Below are 21,007 nucleotides of genomic sequence, written 5' to 3' on the forward strand. Positions count from 1 at the left end.
GTCCGTGGTCAGTTAACTGCTTCCGGGAGTTGTCGCGATGGATAATGGGGCCGTATGTGCAAATTAATCTAATATGCTGCTAAACTTTCCCCATGATATGTGTTAAGTATAGCATGGGAGAGGTTAATGACTTCCAGCATACCCGCCAGGCCTTCATCTTAGTGAGGCGGCACGGACAGTCGGCGAGCATGCAGAAGTGTGCCGGCTTAGGCCCTTTAAAACCTCCTGAGGATTGCTGGGGTAAGCTTCCTATGGCTGATGTCTCCACCTCTACCCCCAGGGAAACAGCAATCTCAGCTCCTGGGGATTTATCCTGTGTAACAGGACCTCACCGGACTCCTGTATTGTAGACGTGCAGCTTGCCTTGCCTGTGCTTCAGTCGTATTACTGGAGCCCTGCCACAACTCTAGTATGCCCCCACTCACATCTCACCTCCAGGGGGACCGATGCAGCGTGACAGATTTCCTGTGTCTCAAACTCTCCGATCCTCCACCCCAGTCTCTACAGATAAGCCTCTGGAATCAGCACATCTCCTGTTAGAGGGCTCGGGAGAAGGTGCAACCAAATCTTGTCTCCTCCGGAATTATGGAGCCAAACAGGTGGGCTTTATGTGTTCACAACCACGATATGGTCTCCAGCGACTGCGGCTGTGCGGTCCACACAGCCTCCTGTGCTGTACTGTTGTGCCTTCACCTCACCTCACCTCACCTCACCTCCAGGGGGTCCTTACGGACAGGTAATCCACTCCAAAGCCTCCTGTTGTATCACGCTAGGCCAGTTGCCAGCGCATCTCCTGTTTGAGGCCCCGGAGGGAGGGCCGTCATCAGTTCTCAGCTCCACACCTTGCATCTAGAGCTGTAGTGCCAGTCGGGCGGTATCAATGTGCCTCACGCCATACTCCAATCATGCGTTGTGGCCTATGTCAGGTCTTTGCCAACTCTCTGCCAGCAGTCGTCCCACATTCAGCTATGTCCCCACTCGAGAAAAGGCAGATAATGTGTCGGGCGCTTGGTAACGATGTCAGATTTTTATGGGGGTTAGCACAAGTGTCAAATTAGTTTGCATCCGCCAACTTTGGCGGATACGCCAACCGACCCCCCAACCCTTTTAATGACCTTTCTTGCTATCACTTCGCGGTTATGGAAAGTTTCACTGCTGTAGAAGTAGCCTCAACTACTTCTATTGTATAAGATGTTGCAAGGCTGCAGGATTGGCACTTTGCCAATTGCATTCCTGCAACAGATTTTGAAAAGTCACTAATATTATCTATGCAGAGTTTGTGCTGAGCAAGGCAAAAGGCAGGTAGGTCGGTAGGTAGATAATGTGGTCTGTAGCGTCCATTTCAGCCTGATCTGTGTTTTCCAATTTGCTTCACTTTGTAGTACACAAAAGTGGAGCTCTGTGAAACAGACTGAAGTGTAGCAAACAGATCAATTTGTATCTGCACCAAACAGTTGTGCATGGATATATACCTTCCATGGCCATTATGCACTGCAAACAAAGGTGGACGGATGTGCACCACATTTTGACAGAGTGCCATGTCCACCAAACCTTGAGCCCCTTTGTCTTTCTAGAAACACTCTTTATGGAACTTAGGAGAGCCTGTCCTAATAAGTTGTCAAACGTAGTTATGCTTACACTATCTGAGGAATGGGTGAGCAAATGAATCAGACACCCCCAACTTCCCTCCACATGGTGGAAAGAGCTGGATTTAACAGAATTAGTGCCTTAAAGGCGCATGAAAGACAAGTCTTCTCCTACAGGGAAGTGTTAGTAGAGGTTAATCTGGCATAAGCATGGTATTAATCAGCACTCAAGTGAGACAGGCATGAAGAGGTAATCAAAGCTTAGCCTATGCTTGTTTCCATGCATATCTTGTGTAGGTAGAGGGCAGTTGGTCAAAGTAGAAGTGACCCACAGATCAGTGCACACACCATTACTCATTCAGATCATACTTGTGGCCTAATTACCACCTTCATTTTAGCAGAACAGGGCAGATATTATGTTCTCTGCATTAGAAGTGCATTAAAGTTGATGCACTGCACATAAGTGTGGACAGGACATGTGCCATGTTTTGACGGAGTAAAGTCGCTGGTCCCTAGATTTGGGTTTACTGCTCACAATGTCATGGGTTCAAAACTCTGATACGGTGATTGGTATCTATCTCTTTGAACCCATTAATTACTGGCTGTGCAAAAACCAACTGGTACAAGTCTGTTCTGCCGGGGCCAAAACTCTGCTCGAAGAGGGGAACCCCAGCCACAACCCTTTCAAAAAGCACACAGAGCCCCAGGGAATGGGGTCCTTGGGGCTGAAATCAGCTGAGGGAGGGGGGGCCCCCACTAACGTCCTCTTTCCATAAGTTAGCCCTGGCCCGTCCCATGGGTTATTTATGAAAGAAAAAAAAGGGTGGTGTCAGTTTGCTTTTTTATCCCAATCCCATGAGAGAACAGAGGGATCGTGGCAAATTACTTTTACATTTTTTTTTTTTTAATACATTTAGCCCCTGTTCCCTTATTTTCTTTTAAAAAACTTTTTCAGGACAGGTGACTAAGGCCCCTAGTACTGTACTGGCTGGCACACTTCAATTCATGTTGCGGCCAGCCAATTAGAGCGTTCACTCCCGCGATGTGGCTTCAAGGGGGAAAAAAAGCACCCTTAGCCAATCAGATCACTATTTTTTTTTTGTTAAGGTGCGTGAACGTGAGGCTTTCGCGAGAGTCCCACAAACGCAACTGTCTATAAACACGTTTTTTAACCTTAATGTCTGAGAAACTTCTGAATGGATTTATACAAAATCACAAAAAGCAAGTTTTCTGAGTTTCACTTATGTTTTAGACACAGACTTTGGAGTATGTGCTTCCTGTACATATGCCCTTTTTTAGGCCTCAGTTCAAAGAACCTCTTGAACATGCCTCCAAAAATCCAGACAATATATAGCAGTCGTATTATGGAAATAAATTTTTTTTTAAAAAACACGAACACAAAAAAACTGGTAGTTGTTAAAAATAAAAACTTGTTTTGGGATTGATAGCAAATGTCAATATTTAAAACAGAAACCCATGGAATTTCCCAGTTATGATTTGCTATACTAGCGCTGCAACCATACCTCATATCAAAAGAAGTACTCCTGACCACAACCTTGATCTATCAGGTGACTATACAAATCACACACTAGCGAGAGGACCTACTTCTTAACCTATGGTTGTTCAACAGGACGACCCCCAACTAAGGAGCACATGAGATCCGAAATGCATTGGGGAAGGGGTATTGAATGCAATAATGGTTACTTCACCACAAACACGATAAAAGGATTAAACAAATAAACAGTTGAACAACAAATCTGGAATAAACAGATTTTTCAGTGAAAATGATAACCTAAACATTTCGAAACAAAGGATCACAATAGTAAAGTCAGTGGGGTACCAAGAAGAGTGGTGCTAGTAAGGAGACAGTCCAGATTCAGGATCAGTGCTTTACGGAGATTAATCCACACCCAGTGCTTAATTTGTGCCGGGGCTTTCCGGTGCTTAGCACCGGCACTTAATTATAAGGTCTGCTGTGTACCTCACACATGGATGGGTTTTAAAATGTACCGTACTGTACTCGGTACAGGCTGTGCAGCCACAGCATGTTCACTGTGAGTCACGGTGGTTAACAGGGACTGGTTGCGGCTGTGTGAGACTTCTTAATCACTTAGCCTGCCCTGAGGCCGAGCCCAAATCCAAGAGAAGATTCATAAATTTGATCATGGCAGGCAGCTGCGGGCCGAGGCCCTTAGTTCACTTCACAGTGCAGTGCTGTTGACTGTTACAGAGAGTGTTGCCATTTTAGTTTCCGGCCGCGGGACACACACACTGATTTATTTGGGCAGGCTCAGCCTCAGAAGGCTGGATTGTGGTTTACGATGGGGGGGGGGGGGGGTAGGGACTGTGCAGGTTACTGTGCGCGCTGCAGCGTGCACAGATTTTTTTCACATGGCCACGCCACGCCCCAGCATAACCACTGCAGCTCACCACAACGAGCCATCATCCTCGTTCAAGTCAGCCGCTGCCCGACCGACGACGACGACATTGAGGGCAAGCAGCCTGTACAGGCATCGATTGAATCAGCCAGTACTAGTAGTACAGTTAGAACAGAGCCGAACTTCATCGCCTCTACGCCAGAGTAGGCGTTTGACAACCTGCACAGCGGCGCCGGCGAAGAAAAAAAGTGTACAGTAAGTTACAAATTGCACGAGCTGACTTATCAACAAAACAAACATGCTCTTTGTATACAACCAAAATATGTTTAGTTTCTACCTCCGAGCTTCTTTTGCCCGTGTTTCTTTCTGAGACTGACTCAGCTCACCAAACATGACGGGTACGTACATATGAGGTAAGGATGGGCGTCCTACATTGGGTGCTGAAGCTGTATCCTTGTTCATGCATTCATAGCAGAACCGTGTGCAGTGCTCCACAGTCCACTCCATACACCGCCCAGTCCCCTATATAGCACTCCTACGCAATACAGCCCTGTCTTGTGTATGTATACAGGTGCTCCACTCCCTACAACCCCTGTCCACTATAAAGTACTCGAGCCCTGCCTTGTCCATACAGGTGCCCCATTGCATACACCACCCTTTCCCCCTATAGTGCATCCGCAATTCAGCATACAATAGAGCCATGTCTTGTCTATACAGGCGCCTCACTCCACACACTGCACACACTGCACTCTACCATACACGGAGCCCCTGTACCACCCTCTCCACTAAAGTACCAGTGGCCACCACAGCATCTCGCCCCACAGCAACAGTACGGCACTCACCCCTCTGGAGAGCCAGCGCCTTATAAAGCCACGCACGCCGCACTGCACTTGCTCTTCCATCCATGCACCCGCCAGAGCTCTCCCGAGACCCTCCTCAGGGAAATACCCGCCCTCCCTTGGCACATCTAGCCGGTCTGCCCACGAGGGCAGGAATAGTGAGACCCAACTGACCTCTGACCTGATCGTCACGAAATACGTGCTGACAGACTCGGAGGGGTATAGAGGGAGGGAGGGAGGGAGGGAGAGGCAGAAGGCCCAGGGAGCACGGAAGGACGAGTCTCACCGGGCTCAGAGTAGCCCTCCCTCTGTAGTAGGAAATGCTGACCCCCCCCCCCCCCCCCCCCCCCAAGACCTCTCCACCCAGATGGAAAGAGAGAGGCAGCATTTAAAAGAGGCCTGCGTAAGGCTCGTGTGTCCACTTCTACATGGGCCTGCCATCAATATATATATATATATATTACCTACTGGCGATAGCCAGTAGGTAGTTATAGTTAGGACCACGTTTCCATAGGAAAACCTCAACATTCTATTTTGAATAACTTTGGCGCCGGTCGACGAATCCTCGCAAATTTTTCAAAATAGGTGGGGCGCTACGCTCCGCTCCTACCCTGAAAGTCTCGGGGGGATCCGTCAAGCGGGGGCTGAGATAAAAGGGGGGTCCCAAAACGCGTTTTTCCCATGCATTTTTCCATAGGACCTTTAGAACGAGCTACAGCCCGAACGGCTGAACAGAATTACTCAAAATTTGGCAGAGAGGTAGTCCCTAGGTCAAGGAAGTGCCTTTTGTAGGTTTGGTGTAAATCTGTTCAGTAGATTCTGAGAAAATAGCCTTTAAATCAATATATATATCTGAGCCAGCTTACGGTACGCTTACCGTACGCTTACGGTAAGCGTACGGTGGCGTGCGCGAGCGCGATTCTGATTGGCTCTTAGATCTTAGTAAACATTCGAATCGGCCGAAACCAGGAAGCGGCGGCCGCCATTTTGTCTCTCGCACTGAGAGTGATTTTTAAAATATCAAGCCCAAAAACATGTAAAGGGGCTGTTTTGACAACTCCCTCCCACATAGTCATGTTGAGGGAGTCCCCAAACATCCCCCAAGTGCAAAAACGGTTTTATTTTTTTTTCGGCAATTTCGCGGGGTACGCTTACCGTACGCTTACCGTAAGCGTACGGTAAAAAAATAAAAATAAAAAAAACACTATCCACACTTACCCCACCCCCTGTGCTTTTGGTGGCCGAAGGCCACCAAAAGCACAGGGCTTATGTTAAGGGCAAAAAACACTATCCACACTTACCCCACCCCCTGTGCTTTTGGTGGCCGAAGGCCACCAAATGTACAGGGCTTATTATAAGGGAAAAAAACTTAGCATTTAAAAAACCGTACTAATTCACTGAAAAAACCATAGGTTTCACACACGTTATAGTTAGGAATTAGCATTTAAAAAACCTTGCAAATTCACTGAAAAAACCATAGGTTTCACACATGTTATAGTTAGCGGAAATTTTACTGATAAAAAACCAGTGAAATTCCCCCGTTATAGTTAGCGCAGGCAACTATAACTCACGCGACTGCAATCTTCTGCTGATGACATATGTGTCTTTATGAAAAAAAAATATTTGTAATATATGTATAGCTAAAAATGTATGGAAGAAGACATGGGCAAATAAGTGTCTAAATACAGTATTAGCATCAGCAGAGGATTGCAGTCGCGTGAGTTATAGTTGCCTGCGCTAACTATAACGGGGGAATTTCACTGGTTTTTTATCAGTAAAATTTCCGCTAACTATAACATGTGTGAAACCTATGGTTTTTTCAGTGAATATATATATATATATATATATATATATATATATATATATATATATATATATATATATATAGGTGGTACGGTACTCTTAACGTCTCAAGCACCGGAGAGCCCTGTACACGGAGGTTCGCCAAAACCTTTCAGGCCTGTTTGATAATAGTATGTGAATCCTAGTCTTTGACCTTTTTGCTAGCGTTTTTAATTGAGTCCGTGCAGTAGTGTGTGCGTAGGTCCAGTGAAGTTACAAACTTTGAAGGTACCCAGTGGAAACACTGCCTTTAGAAAACACAGGCTTGTTTGATTTTCTGCAAAAAATTATGACTTCATCTGCTCAGGTTTGCTATTGTAACAGTTCTGTAATACAGCAAGTCTAGGAAATTTAAGTCCAAGAAAATGTATTTGATTCTTTCAGGCAACGTCTGACATTTGTTTTTCAGGATGTTTTGATTACAGGTCATCTACAAATGTTTTAAGTGTCGAACCTACTTTAAAGGGGGAATGTTATTTCTCAAATTTGTATTGTAATTTTCTATATTTGAGTTAATGTAGTAAAGAATGTATTAATTCAAGCAAAAACATGGTGGATTTGGACTTTGCAAATCCATGCATTACAGTGAAGAAAACCGTTCTTTAGTGCTGTGATGCTCTTATTAAATCTTAGTCGCTCAAGGGATCATTATGCTACATTGGTAGGCGCGTAGTTAGTTCAGGACTTCATATTACTACATTGAGGATGGATGAACAGGAAGGAACTGTTAAATAAAGACCTGCATTCACAGTTCAACGCACATAGTACTTCGTATTTACCTGGGAAGGCTAGAATATAAGCGACTTGAATCAGAATGTGCTCCATTCCATTTGCCAGTTCATTGGTTGAAACCAGCATGAAGTCGTCTCCTCCACATTCGGTCTTGGAGTAGTGGAGGCGGCATCGCCCTAAAGTCTTGTTAGGCTCATCGAGGTTAACCTGTGCGCTCACATGCAGACTGGCCCTGAATTTGTTACCCCAAGGATCTTCTTTTCAACTCCAATACGGCCTGTTGTGGCTTCCATCACTAATATGGAGGTTAAAATGACTTGTGCAAATACTTCATTTTGAATTTTTAACTGTAGTTTCTGATATACAGTTAATTATAATTTTTTGAGCCCAATGCACTCAGTGCACATGGGTGCTGCTTCAGGACTCACTTCTGTGGTCTCTCTTTTGGGGGGGTGGGTGGTGTTACCCTTTTAAGAAATACATCACAACAAGGCAACATTAGCAATGAGGATTATTCCGGAAAAAGAAAAAAGGCTGAAAGAGCTGATATGTAACCATTACCTGCGAACATAGCAAATACTTGATCGGCTAACAAAACAAAATTGCCAGACAATTTTGCATGCAAAGGATCAACCTGCTTCTCTTCAAATCAAGTGACAAACTGAGACCAAAGGCCTGAATATATGGAATTGGTGCAAGGAAATTCTGGCTGGCTGCGCAGTTACTAGTTCTGGAAGGTCAAAGCCCCTTACTTTGTTCTGCTCAATTCCTACACATGAACTTATGTATTGTAGAGGTTTGGATAGAGTACCTTTCGCCGCTTCTGGGACATAAGGTCCTCCTGAAGGAGAGGGGACATGCTCAGGGTCAAGAGTTCCGAGTATCAGACACGCCAAGCCTAATCGGGGTGCCACCAGATTGACCTGTTCTCAGCCACACCTGATATTCCATATTCCACCATGGACTTTAATCTCGAATGCTATGATGAAATGCATACATTAGGCCGACGTCTCACCAAAGGTGGAAGGCATTTTCTGGGGACTCACGGTGTGGAAACTTTAGCGCACAACACTCTGGACGTTGAGCATTTTTTGGAGATGGCAAAACGGTTCACCAAGTTTACACCCCTCTGGTCAGAGATTTATTTAGTTACCTTCATGTGTAGACACCACTTGTACTCGGAAAGACGATGCACGCTTAGTTTGTTCATCCTGGAGTTGAGGGACCCAGCTCAGTCATTCACAGTCAGCAAAGTTACACTCCTTCAATGGAGACCAAAGGCCCCAGATCTTCACTTTATTCAGGTGAGGGACAATGCATCGATCACCACGGTCATCTCAGGAAAGGTAAAATGGCCAGCCACAACTCAGGTTGGCAATGGTCACTGGTCACTGCAGGCACTGAGAATCGTTCTTAGAACTGTTCATCTTTCCAAGAGTCCTCCCCAAGGTTGGCGTTAGTTCCACTTAAGGTCCCCCATATCAGCACACAGCAGTGGCTCAAAACTATGGTGAGGGAGGTCAGGAGACTTTCCGAATCTGTATTTTCAGACTCTTCGTGAAATTTTGTTGTGCGTGTTTCTACTCCAAACCATAGGTAAGCGCATAACTCAGTTTGGCTTAAACACTCTGTCCGCATCAATTTGGTTTAACTTTAAATGAGCATATCTTCTCCTTCAGGTACAGTCAGTCGGTTGGGCGTTGCTCCTATTTTTGTTTAGAGTTCTTATACTTTAAACGCTATAGAGATACGATGCGCTTTTGGCATTCACTTTGGTTTCACTTTGTTGTGGTGATATTCACGGGTGCTATTTCACTAATTTCTCGTTCTGTTTCATTGAGTAAGGGTTCGGGTGGCCCATATCATTTTGGGATTGGCTCACTATCAATTTTTGTTTGGTCTATTCTTTCTTGTTTTCTTTCTTCATTCACCGAATAAGACTGGCAGTTCACATTCTTCCTGTCCTCTATGGATCCATGGTGTCTTTTGATTTTCATGTCATGATATCATATGTGCTACAATGAGGTTATTATCGCTTTTTACAGATTCCCCTGACGAAGGGCTCATGAGGAAGAGCCCGAAATGCATTGGGATATTTGACACATTGATGTTTCGCTGATTACAAGCAGAATTTTCTGTTGCAACTATAACCACATCTGCATCTTTCATCAATAAAGCAGATTTATATCAACTTTGCTATTTGGACTGTTTGAACATTGGATTCCATATCAGTGACTCATGAAATACTAATTGGACTATGATGGTTTATGATTCGAAAGTGTTTATGATCATTATATGTGTTGATAAGATTATGTACACTGGATAGTGTATGGATAGTAGTGCACTGGTTATTCCCAGATACATTTCTGGGTAGTAGTCTTTTCACTTGATGTATGAAACTAGGCATCCTGCAGACCAAGAGACAATCCAGTCCTTTTGGTTGATAGCTAGCAGTACATTCACTGTCATCTCAGTTCGGAGAAAGACGTTCAAATCCCAAGGTCATGGATTAGCTGCAGGCCTCTGATTAATTTGGAGGCCAGAAAATAATGGGTGTAACATTCAAACACTCACTCTTCTTAAGCCACTATCTCTATTGCACTCTTGATGAAGAACATCAACAAATCGGTAGAGCAAAGAGTAAATGAGGAGCTGCTTCCAGAAAAGGTTAGGCGTCCAACAAATTTCAATGGAAGTTACTGTTGGGTGCACCGGTTTGACCAAAGCGATTTGTTGAACATCCAGGTGAATAGAAAGGTGAAGACTACTGCTGCGGTTGCCATCTCCCCTTAGCACTCTGAATGCCGGGAAATGCGGAACAGATTAAAGGATGGGTTGAGATGGCTGATGTTAGTGGATGGCAAGCCGGCTTTCTCATGCTCAGTTCATACTCCTCAATTAAGCTAGACATCTCTATAAAATCAACTGGAGTGCATCCAGCCATTCTGGCATAAGATACACTGGTTCCAGTAGAGCAGGTAACCAAGTTAGAGGAATCCAGTCCAGAAAGTAAAATCGGTTTGATTTTAAAAGGACTAGACCAGTTGCCAATATGGGATCAATCAAAACATTGTTGAAAGGCAATAGAGGCTCAAAAGTAGAGGGACCACGCTGAAGGATCTCTAGAGGCATATTATATTCCATTTCTTCAGATGGAAGAAGCAGTTCAAACACTTCCGCAGCTCTCCTAATGGCAACTACAAAGGAGTCACTTTTCTCAGTCGACGCTTATGATGAAACTTAAGCTGAACCAGGAGATGTAGCAAGACCACTAACATTCTTCAAATCAAAACAAGAATTAGCTGTCTATACCTTCACCTTGTTGAACCAAATGGAACCGGACTCGAAGCTGAAAATAGCTACCATTTTCATGCAATACTGATGTCAAGTATATAGAGCCACAGGAGTCGTCTTCGAGAAAGGGATGCAATATAGTAATTGTCTAGCACGACGTGTATAACTGTCTGGATTTGAGACCAGCGCCACTGGATCTAGTATCATCATCAGTGAAGCCAATATTAAAGCCAAAGAACCTCCAGCATGGCCTTAGGCTTAGATGCATTGACCGAAGGCAAAAGGGTCAGACCCTGAGTGGGATCAGTCAGCACAGGGTAGGGCCTGCAAGAAGTAGTGAGATGGGAGATCACAAAGGTACAGTAGGGCTGGAAGAAACATCAAATGGGAACCAGAGCAAAGCTGAAGATCTACAGAAAGGCCTCCCTATAGGATTTATCTGTATATCTTCCGCCCACTCTCTTTAGGCCTCGCTTGCCAGACAGTGCAAGGTGTCTGTTGGCAAAAAGATCTATTGTCAACTTACAGTGGGCTTAGAGCCTGACCACTGCTTACCAGTGGTTGGCTTTGCCACTCATTTACTTGCTTTTTAGGTCTTGCCTAGGCAGCGCTTACGCGGTCTATTTGGCCTACGTTTCGCCCATGTATTTTATTAGGCTCGTTAGTGTCTTTTGGAAATCTTTGTATTTCATTGGTTTACTTTTTTTGTAGTTCTTCCTTACTCGATTTTAGCATCTCCTTCTCTTTTGTAACCTCCCATAAGAGCACCCCCTTTTACATGTGTTATTACTCAACTGGCTTCAAATACACTTGGTGAGCACTATTTTGTTAATGCTGTTGCAGGCATAACTATGGTCTGCATGTACATGGTATGTGTATTTGTTTTAAGCAGCTCCGCATGCCAAACAGTGAATATTTCATAATAGAGGGTGTGCAACTTTATTTAATTTTGCACGGCTCGCACAACTACATTAAAAAAATTACATGTTTATTTTACAAGCGTGGCACACTGGGCTTCATCTTTATTAATTCAAAAGCAGTGTAGAGTGCTGCACGCTTAACTAATTAAACTAATTAACTAATGGTAGCCTCGCAACTTTCTTCGCGCGGCTCACTCAACTACATTTAAAAAAAAATGTTTACATTTGTTACACCCGGCAATTTACATCAACATCAGTGGCGGCCACGCGTCTTTGTTTTCTGTTGTGTGGCTCGCCCAAATCTTTTACTTACACTATGCTTCATCATTAATGATGGCGGCCGCGTGCCTTACTTTTATTTTGTGCAGCTCGCCCAACTACATTTTTTACAACAATAAATGTGTTTTTCTGCAGCAGGGCTCACCAAGCATTATACTTGTTAATGACGGCTGCAAACGCAGTAAGCTAGTAATGGGGGCAGTACTACAGGGTTATTACTATGTGTCCCTGTGGTGTTGTAAAGGGACTTCTATTATCCACATAAGGTACAGCACCCTTAATGCAATTCTAAGCTGCAATCTTAATTTTATTAATGGTGCAGTACCTTATGTGGCTAATAGAGGTCCCTTTATAACTTCACAGGGGCACCTAGTAATAGCCTGTGGTACTACATCCTGTCCTTGCTTTCGTAGAATTTCTTTTGTTACTTCATTTTTTCATTTGCAATGCCAATAGCTCAAACAGTAAAAAAAAAAAAATGAAGGCAGAGGTGACTCAGACAAACTAAAAAACCAGGGGAAGCTTGCCTATGTGGGTCCCTGGTTTCTGCCCTCCTATTTTATCCTTAAATTCCAAATAGTTTTAACACGTTTTTAAAGCTGCAAATTAAAAGAAAAAGATACATGATGGCGGAGGGCTTCACTCGCCCCGAATTGCTCGTGCTGCTTTGTCCAGACCTTGCAATAAGCTTATGCACATCTCAAGCTGTTACCAAACAACATCTGCCAGGCTAACAAGCTCACAGCCCTGAGACCTAAGGTCATCCGCCCAGCAAAGCCATTGAATCCTCAGCTAATCTCCACCCTATAATAATGTAGAGGCATTGATCAGCCAAAGTGATTTTGGCTGAAGTGCTGCAGCAAATAATCAAATAGAGAATGATCACTTGTCCTGTTTTTTAACCAGGGTCTTGGGTACTTACCATCAAAAAAAAAAAAAAGAAAGAAAAAAAAAAAAAAAAAAAAAGACTCATTCACGTGAAAAACGCCGGGGCGGTATATCTTGATTTTTCTGCTTCAGTGGTTATGTGAAAAGCATCATCATAGTGTCTTTATTATGCTTTCCTCCACCTGGAGGAAGACCAACTGGTATTTTCAGGAGTGATCAGAAACAGTAAAGGTGAGAGTGAAGTGAATTAAAATTACCTCCAATTCTCAATGTTATGAAGTGAATTAAAATTACCTCCAATACTCAATGTTAGTTTTATTCTTGTGGAAATGGGGCAAGATTAAAAAGAAAGGTGGTAAGTAAATAGAAGGGCTACTGTTCTATAGCACCTACTTTAAAAACGTGTATGTTCAACATGTTTCACCCCCTTGGTGCCCAGTCGGTCGGGGGGCTTTCTACAGGACCAAATGGAAGCATGTAACTATTTTGTGATGTGCATGGGTAAGCTGTGCACTTACCCTTCTTCATTATGAGCCTATTAGAACACTGGATGGTTACGGGTCAGTGGTACTTGTAACTTGTTTAAATCGGCCTATTTGGCTCCTTTCGGGGACAAGCGGAGTGGACTTCACTCTGGCTCGTGGAGTCTTCTTCTTGACTTGTGCTAGCTCCATCTATTGTGCATAGGGGGCTACAAAGCCATAGGTACTGGAGCCACAATACTCTACCCTTTCACAATTCACAGATTGGAGTGGGGGTAGGATGAGCTGGCCTCACTGACAACAGCCCAACATGTGACGAGTCGTGAAAGTGAGGGGTTAGAGCGGAGGGTGGGAAGATGAGCACAGGAAACTATCCAGTGGACAGCACAAGTTTTGATGGCACACCGTGCAGAAGCCATTACTAAGTGTCCTGTACGTTAGGTGGGCACTGCTACCACCACATTCTGACTGGACAGGGAGGCATGCATGCATACTCTCCAGTGCCTCCCATAGTAGAAGTGGAGTTAACTAATTCAGTAGAGCAAAAGATTAAAGAACAGGTACTAAATATTCACTTAAAACGTAAAGCAAGCCAGCAAACCCCTCCCAAACTCCCATCCTAGGTATTATATTTGCTATTGCAGTGGATGCAGTGTGGCAAGAGCCGGGGGTCAGGCTGCATCAGGTGGTGTGCGCCGGATATATAAAAAAAAAAACCAATTGTTGCTGCAGCAGTAACAGGGACAACAGGCCCCAGCCCAGAGCCAAACCGACACAGGTTGTGGTAACAGGACATGCAAATGAACAATGAAACACTTCTAAACTGCCCTTGCTAGCAACACAGGGAAAATTGCACTCAACAGCAACACAACTGAGAAGTGACAAAATGCAGTGATTCTCGGTTTTGGTCCTAGGCAAGAGATTCCAGTATTAAACACTTGCCAAATAAATGCCTGTGAACACAGTTTTCGCATTGCTATAAGAACAGCATGGCTAATTCAGCTGTGCCTTTTGAGGCCATGTTAGAGGTAGAATTGACAGGATGGTGCCAGCTGAGCCTTAAAAAACAGATGAGTGTATACAGGTCATCATAAGAAGCCTTCTACCAAACCCACTGCTCATCAATTCACACAAAGCCCACTGGAGTTAACACTTCTACATGCAGTGACAAAGGGGAATAGGTCAATAAATTAAAGTGCGCTTTTTCATCTTCACCAAGCTTAGACATCGTTGCATCTTAAGATCGGTTTTAGATTAATCTCCCAGATGTAGCCGCTTCTCAGGTTCCCCCATGCCCTCTGCAAACTCAATGCCGATAGCTCGCCATCCGGTTTTCCCCCCCTCTCCAACCCTCCGGTATGGTTAAACATGCCACCCGCTTGGGGCTGAACACTGTAGCAGATCTTTATCCGGGAAACACATTCTATTCTCATGCTGATGACTCCGGCCCCATGGATATTCTGCTCTTTTATCAGCTATGGGCCATCTGCAGGGAACTACATTCCACGTTCCCGTTGCCTTCTCCCTCGATGACCGCTCTCTAGTTCCTATATTCGACTTCCTTTCCGCGGAAATTGGTAACCAAACTTTATGCTCTCACGCTGGCAGCCACCTCTATCTCCACTGATCGGGCCCGTGTGGCATGGGGTGTGGACCTTAGCAGAGATCTCCAAAGCGGACTGGCTTTACTGTTGCAACCAGACCAGGCGACTGTCCCCTAATTATCGCCTGTGCCTTATTCATTTTAAATACTTGCATAGGCTCTATCACACTCCCGGTCAGTTGCACAAACTGGGACTTATCCCCAGTGACAGATGCCTGCGCTGTTCTGCTCTCGGAGGACTTCTCTCATCTTGCCTGGTTGTGCCCCAAGGTCTCCGCTTACCGGCGCAAGGTCTGTTCCGCAATTTCAGAGATCACTTCCTAGTCGGTTCAACTCGCCCCCCCGCTCGGCTTCCTTGGCTTTGTTAAATTCTGCCCGGACGCTTCCCGCCGCCTAATTGCCATGCTGCTCGTACTCGCGTGGCGCAGAGTTTCCATGTGTTGGGGCCTCAAACCTGCACCCAAATTCGCTCAATGGCTGGAGGATGCATCGCGCTGCCAGACCCCATTGTCTGAATTTTGGGACCTTATGCCAGCTAGATCTCGCCCACTCGACATATGGGGTACCCTTGTGTCGTATCTCCTTGCTCGCTCCCCCCAGCGCCCGGCTCCCTCTCCCATGCTCTCCCGCCAGCACTCCGCCCGTGGCGGCCGCCGGTGTAGAATAGTTATCGGACTCTTCCCCCCCCCCCCCCCCCCATTTGTACCTCTATCCTGCATGATTAAAATAATGGGGGAAGTTGAAACTTCATGAACTTTATGTTCCCGAGTTTCACAGGTATACAGGTTTCAAACCCACCCAAAGGCTATTCATCAGGACCAAGGGTTGCTACTCCCTGATACCACTCCTGTCAACACTCAGTTGAAATGACACTGCATGCAGAGAAAAATAAAACACATATACATACAGCACCAATTGGTGTTTAGAACTGGAAAATACATAAATTGCCTCCATTAGGCACCATGAGTCAATATTGGGGGGGGGGGGGGGGGATATCATGCCAAAGCAAGCTACTCCCTCACTTACGGAGAATGCCCGCCCGTGACTTCACCACTACTTTAGCCCAGATGGGCTGTGCGTCTAATAAAGAAGGTTCAGAAATATTAAGGGGTCACATTCAGTTTCCAAACCTATGATTTTATGCTGCACAGGTTCACCATGTTATCTTAACATGAGCAGCGCCAAGTCTGCAATGACTCCTTCTCTTACAGACATAAAGAAAGGCAGGAAAAGAGTGTAAATAGGATAGGATAGAGAATGCATTTTGAACTAGAAAATCTTTATCGGCTGGTGGAAAAAATGGCCGGAGATCATCACTTCCAAGGTTACATGGGGCGCTAGATACTCTTAATACACTACATCACACAGACTAACTTAAGTAATGCAAGTTACCTCAATTATTCATGACGTAAGCAAAGAACTTCCTTTAATCAAAACATGGGCGGATCACTGCATACATAATAGTGACTTGCATTTATGTTTCATAGGCTTTTAGGAGGCTTTTTTTCAATGGTTTCATGCTCAATATACGGGACATCCTTTTCAACTCCAAAAAAGTGGCCAATAACATCCTACATAGTTCCGTTCAAGATGTTCCATTATGTGAAATCAATAGAAGTAAAAGCCGTCATAAAAGATATATTAACAATGATATGTTGTAGACATTTCAGGCAATATTTAAAATTCAGGCCCTCTGAGATGCAATATTAAAAATAAACCAATCTGAAAAACAAGTCACTCACTAGAACAGGGGGAGGTGGAAAGATTTGTTGTAGCATCATTAGACATCATAACTTTTTTAATTAATACTTTTCTTAATATTGACATTATGGCTTGATTTTAGCAGTATACGCCCAAAATATACCCATTTTAGCACATGCATCATGGCACTCTGCTATTCACTCACCTGACATTGTCTGCTCAAGCCTGTGCATTATTGACTTTTTTGCGGTCTCTATTTCAGGGCTGGGATTATCCAACACCTGCCGGCACCAAACTAACGGACTCGTGGACTGTTGCAATGGGGTAAGTTTTTTCTTCGGTGAAGTGTAGAGCCTAGGAGGAGAAACAAAAATAATTAAATTCTAACAAAATAGCAAACACAGATGTAACACAAATCCCACAGTAAAAGTGCAGCAAAGGTCAGGAATGTGTCGGAAGTCATAATCCTATCTATGTTTACAGAATGAGTGATCAACAAAAAAAAGTTTCCTTTTAAAGGAAACAGATAAATACAATATTCAATAGTTAGTTAATTTATGCTCTCTATATTGCAACAAGTGAGTGTCAGTGTGGGCAAATACCAAAAGGATGACTGCCAAGGGTCTCACTTCAGTTTCTTGACATCTAACTCACACCGTGGTACTGTTGGTTGGCTGTTATGAACAGAGCTGATCAAAGGCTATCCAAACCACTTGACCAAAGTAACCTTCTTGAACTCGGACAGCCATCTTAACGGCAAAGTTAATAGAAATATAATGTACGGGAAACAAACCACCAAAATGATGGTTACTGCAGGTCAAATGGCAGTTTCCAGCCCAAATATGTATTAAATGTCACCCTTTCTCAAATATACAGGCGACAGGCAGTATGTTCTGTATTAGGTTTTAACCTGTACTCAAAGTATTCAGGTAACTCGGTTTCCAACAGCTTCCAAGTTCACCTTTGCTCTACTACAGAAAATACCCTAATGTGCAAGAGCAGATACATGGGCTCTCAAGCAACCAAATGTTTCACATTGTTTGGTATATACGAGTTTCATCAGAGTTGTGCACTTGAAAGTAAAGTTGCTGTCTCAATTTGTCCCGACCTCCTCAGAACGAATAAGGGGGCAAGAAACTATAGTAGATGAAAATGTTTACCATGGGTTCTGGTATCTCAGATGAAGCCCTTCCCCAAACCATAATCTTGTTTTCCCAGTTGGTGTCCTCACTGCCTATTGGCGGACAAAAGCTTAGCATTTACAATGCAGTGGAAATCCTAATGTTTCAGAGACAACTAAATGTAAAGAACGTAACTTAAATGAACCAATCTCAACAACCTAGAATTATTCAAGATCATTACAGGACATTCTTTTTAAACTACCTATGCAGGGGACAACCATACACACATCAATATTTGGCCTGCACCAAAAATAACATTTTACCCAAACAGAAAGGCCAAGCCCCTTAAGAAGGGGCAGACGAGTAATCCAAGATCCATTTCGGCCACACAGATCAAGCTCAGGATCCACTTTTAGAATGACTTTATATTTGTATACCCTATCGAAATAGGACTGCTAATGCAGTAATTTACAATGAAGAACTGCATGTTGCAGTCCTAGTTTACAGCTCATCAGCAGTGCAGCATTTAATTAAGAGCTAATGGCAGAGAATTTGAGCAATATTTATCAGACCTTGATTAAATGCAATTGTGTCTGCACTGCCGACCTCCACTTAAGGCCTATCTACAGCACAAACAAAATTTCCAAGTATTTAACAACGCACTTGTCCTGGTCTACCCTCAGAAGTTTTGCCCCGGAAAAAATGGTAATAGAACACATTCAAGGGGGCTTATCTCTCCAAATCTCCTACTGCTTGGTAAGAAAAAGACCATAGTGTGTGGCCTGTTGCTTTAAGACATTTGAATGAGAGCTGTCTGGATGGATAAGTGGTCAGACAATTTGAAGGGTTGGAGGCGGATGACAGACAGAAGACCACCTTGAAAGTGGTTTGTCGCATATCCCAATGCTTCTGTGAAACGCTAACATTATCATTATAAATTGATATTTTAATTCTCTCTTCCCCTTCACTAGATTTTGATTTGTAGTTGAGAAAATAAATAGTTTCACACAAAAATACCTTCGAGAATGATTTTATAACAGTCATAAAAGGGTGTCTCAAGCACACAAAAATGAAAACTATCATATTCCCAAAGGCACTGACCGGTTTCGATTTATAAAAAATAAAAAATAAAAATATAGAAGGATAAAAGAGGTTATACAAATCTCAACACAAATAAAAGTGCAAAAAAGCGAAAGCACTTTAAACACATAGGTTCCCCTGAAACGTCAGCACTGTAAGCTGTTGAAAATGCTTTTCCCTAATGTCTTTCGGGTAGGTCTACATCTATTCCGAGGACAGCATCACACTTGAGGCTTCATTTACTGTCGTGCAGCTCTTTTACCGCTTTCACGGGTGTGCTCTGGACCAATTTATATGCCTTGATGTACAGCTCCATTTAAAAAAAACAATTTGATAGTTTCCAACTCCTGCACACCTTCCTTGATCAATTATGTTGAGTGCTCTGTCAAAGCTAATGACTTTAGTGACAATCCCTTTTCTTGAGTTAAGAGCCTTTATTGTGAAAAAGTTCATTTTATGATTCCGATTTCAACTAAAAATAAAGTGTAGGAAATTGGGTTACTGGTTGAGGAGGGTGAAACCCTACTCAAGCAGCAACCACAATTCCTGTCAGGTTGAAGTTGCACGCAAACTTCAAACAAACTGTGCTTACCCCTCTGGTAGATTGGCACAAAGCAGTATTTCAAACAGTAATAAAATAAAAACTTCAAGAAAAATCCTACACCAATTTAGAAAAATAGAGTAAAAGTTAACACATTATTGGAGACCAAAACAAAAAACTCCCATCAGCAGAACCGGAAATATGCATTCTAAAAGATTTTACGAAAGTATAGAGCCTAAAAGAAACAAGCATTTGCAATGCAATAGGTCTCGCATTTATAAGAGTTTGAGCTATTGGCATTGTGAAATTACAATTCCTTTTATTTATGTTTTGGTTTTAAAACAAATAAAAGGCATTGTCATTTACAATGTCAGTAGCATAAACTTGCATAAAAGCAGTGTGCGGTGTGCAGCAGTGTGCGGCGTGCAGCAGTGTGCGGCGTGCAGCAGTGTGCGGCATGCAGCGGCGTGCAGCAGTGTGCGGCGTGCAGCAGTGTCATGCAGCATGCAGCAGTGAGTAATGCAGCAGTGTGTGGCGTGCAGCAGTGTGTGGCATGCAGCAGTGTTTCGTGTAGCATTGTGCAGTGTGCAGCAGTGTGTGGCGTGCAGCAGTGTGCGGCGTGCAGCAGTGTGCGGCGTGCAGCAGTGTGCGGCGTGCAGCAGTGTGCGGCGTGCAGCAGTGTGCGGCGTGCAGCAGTGTGCGGCGTGCAGCATGCAGCAGTGAGTAATGCAGCAGTGTGCAGCAGTGTGTGGCGTGCAGCAGTGTGCTGCGTGCAGCCGTGCGCGGCGTGCAGCCGTGCGCGGTAGTGTGCGGCGTGCAGCAGTGTGCGGCGTGCAGCAGAGTGCGGCGTGGTTTGTAAACAAGAAAAGCGGACATCAAAGGAAGGGTGGGAGGGAACGAGCATATGGGGTGTGAGTTATAACGAAAGTTCATTGTTGTAAGAGGGGATGCAGGAAGTGAGGCCGAGCGCACGCTGGCGAAAGCAGTCTGCTGCTTTCAAGTCCGATGCCAGATGCCAGCTTCGCGCTTGAATGCCTCGCATGCACTGGCCATAAACCGCATTCCTAAGGTCTTGTGCCCCTTACTAAATCTCTCTGAATGCGTGAGGTGGCGCACGCGCAGGAAGTAGCTGGTGGCAAATGGAATGCGCGTGGTTGTGTGCGTAACCGCCACCCGATCCGCCTGGGAAGCCTTTGGGAGCATTTTCTGAAGCCCCTACACAAGTCTCGCTGAGCAATCGCTTACGCGATAGCCAGGCGAGACCTAAAAAGCGCCACTCGTGGATATCTGCTTGTGCGAGACAGGGTGAATTTCACAAGTAAAGGCCGACTGCAATGGAGCGCTGGCCAGATGCACGGACCAGGTTAGGCCCTCTGATAGAGTTACCTTCAAAAGTCCAGGTCAAAGAGTTCTGTTGGCAATGCAGCTGTCCGCAAGGAGTATGGAGAGCATTGTGGGTGGCTGACATTGTGACGCAATGAACAGGCCGGACATAGTTGACGGTCGTCGCTGTAGCACATAGATCCTGTAGGGCATCAAGGACGATCACTGCTGAAGATTTACGTCAGCAGTCCCCATGGGCTGTTGATGCTGCAGCACGAAATGCAGATCTCGCATTGCCGGTCGTGGCGATCACTGTAGCACAAAGCGCTGGGTGCACCAGAGCTTCGAATTGGCAGACAGCAAGATCTATTTACAAACAGTCCCGTTCGAGATAGTGA

The 21,007-nt window shown here is 44.5% G+C and overlaps 1 protein-coding gene across 1 annotated transcript in view; it reads right to left on the minus strand.

Annotated features, from left to right (window-relative positions):
- SLAIN2 (SLAIN family member 2) overlaps positions 1-21,007 on the minus strand; it is a 318,048-nt gene that overhangs the window by 202,195 nt on the left and 94,846 nt on the right. The window contains exon 2 of the mRNA XM_085642139.1: positions 16,750-16,898. Within this exon, the coding sequence (XP_085498265.1) occupies positions 16,750-16,898 (149 nt within the window). The remainder of the gene's footprint in view (positions 1-16,749; positions 16,899-21,007) is intronic.

Source organism: Triturus cristatus, chromosome 2_2 (genome assembly GCF_964204655.1).
Source record: "Triturus cristatus chromosome 2_2, aTriCri1.1, whole genome shotgun sequence".
Taxonomy (NCBI): domain Eukaryota; kingdom Metazoa; phylum Chordata; class Amphibia; order Caudata; family Salamandridae; genus Triturus; species Triturus cristatus.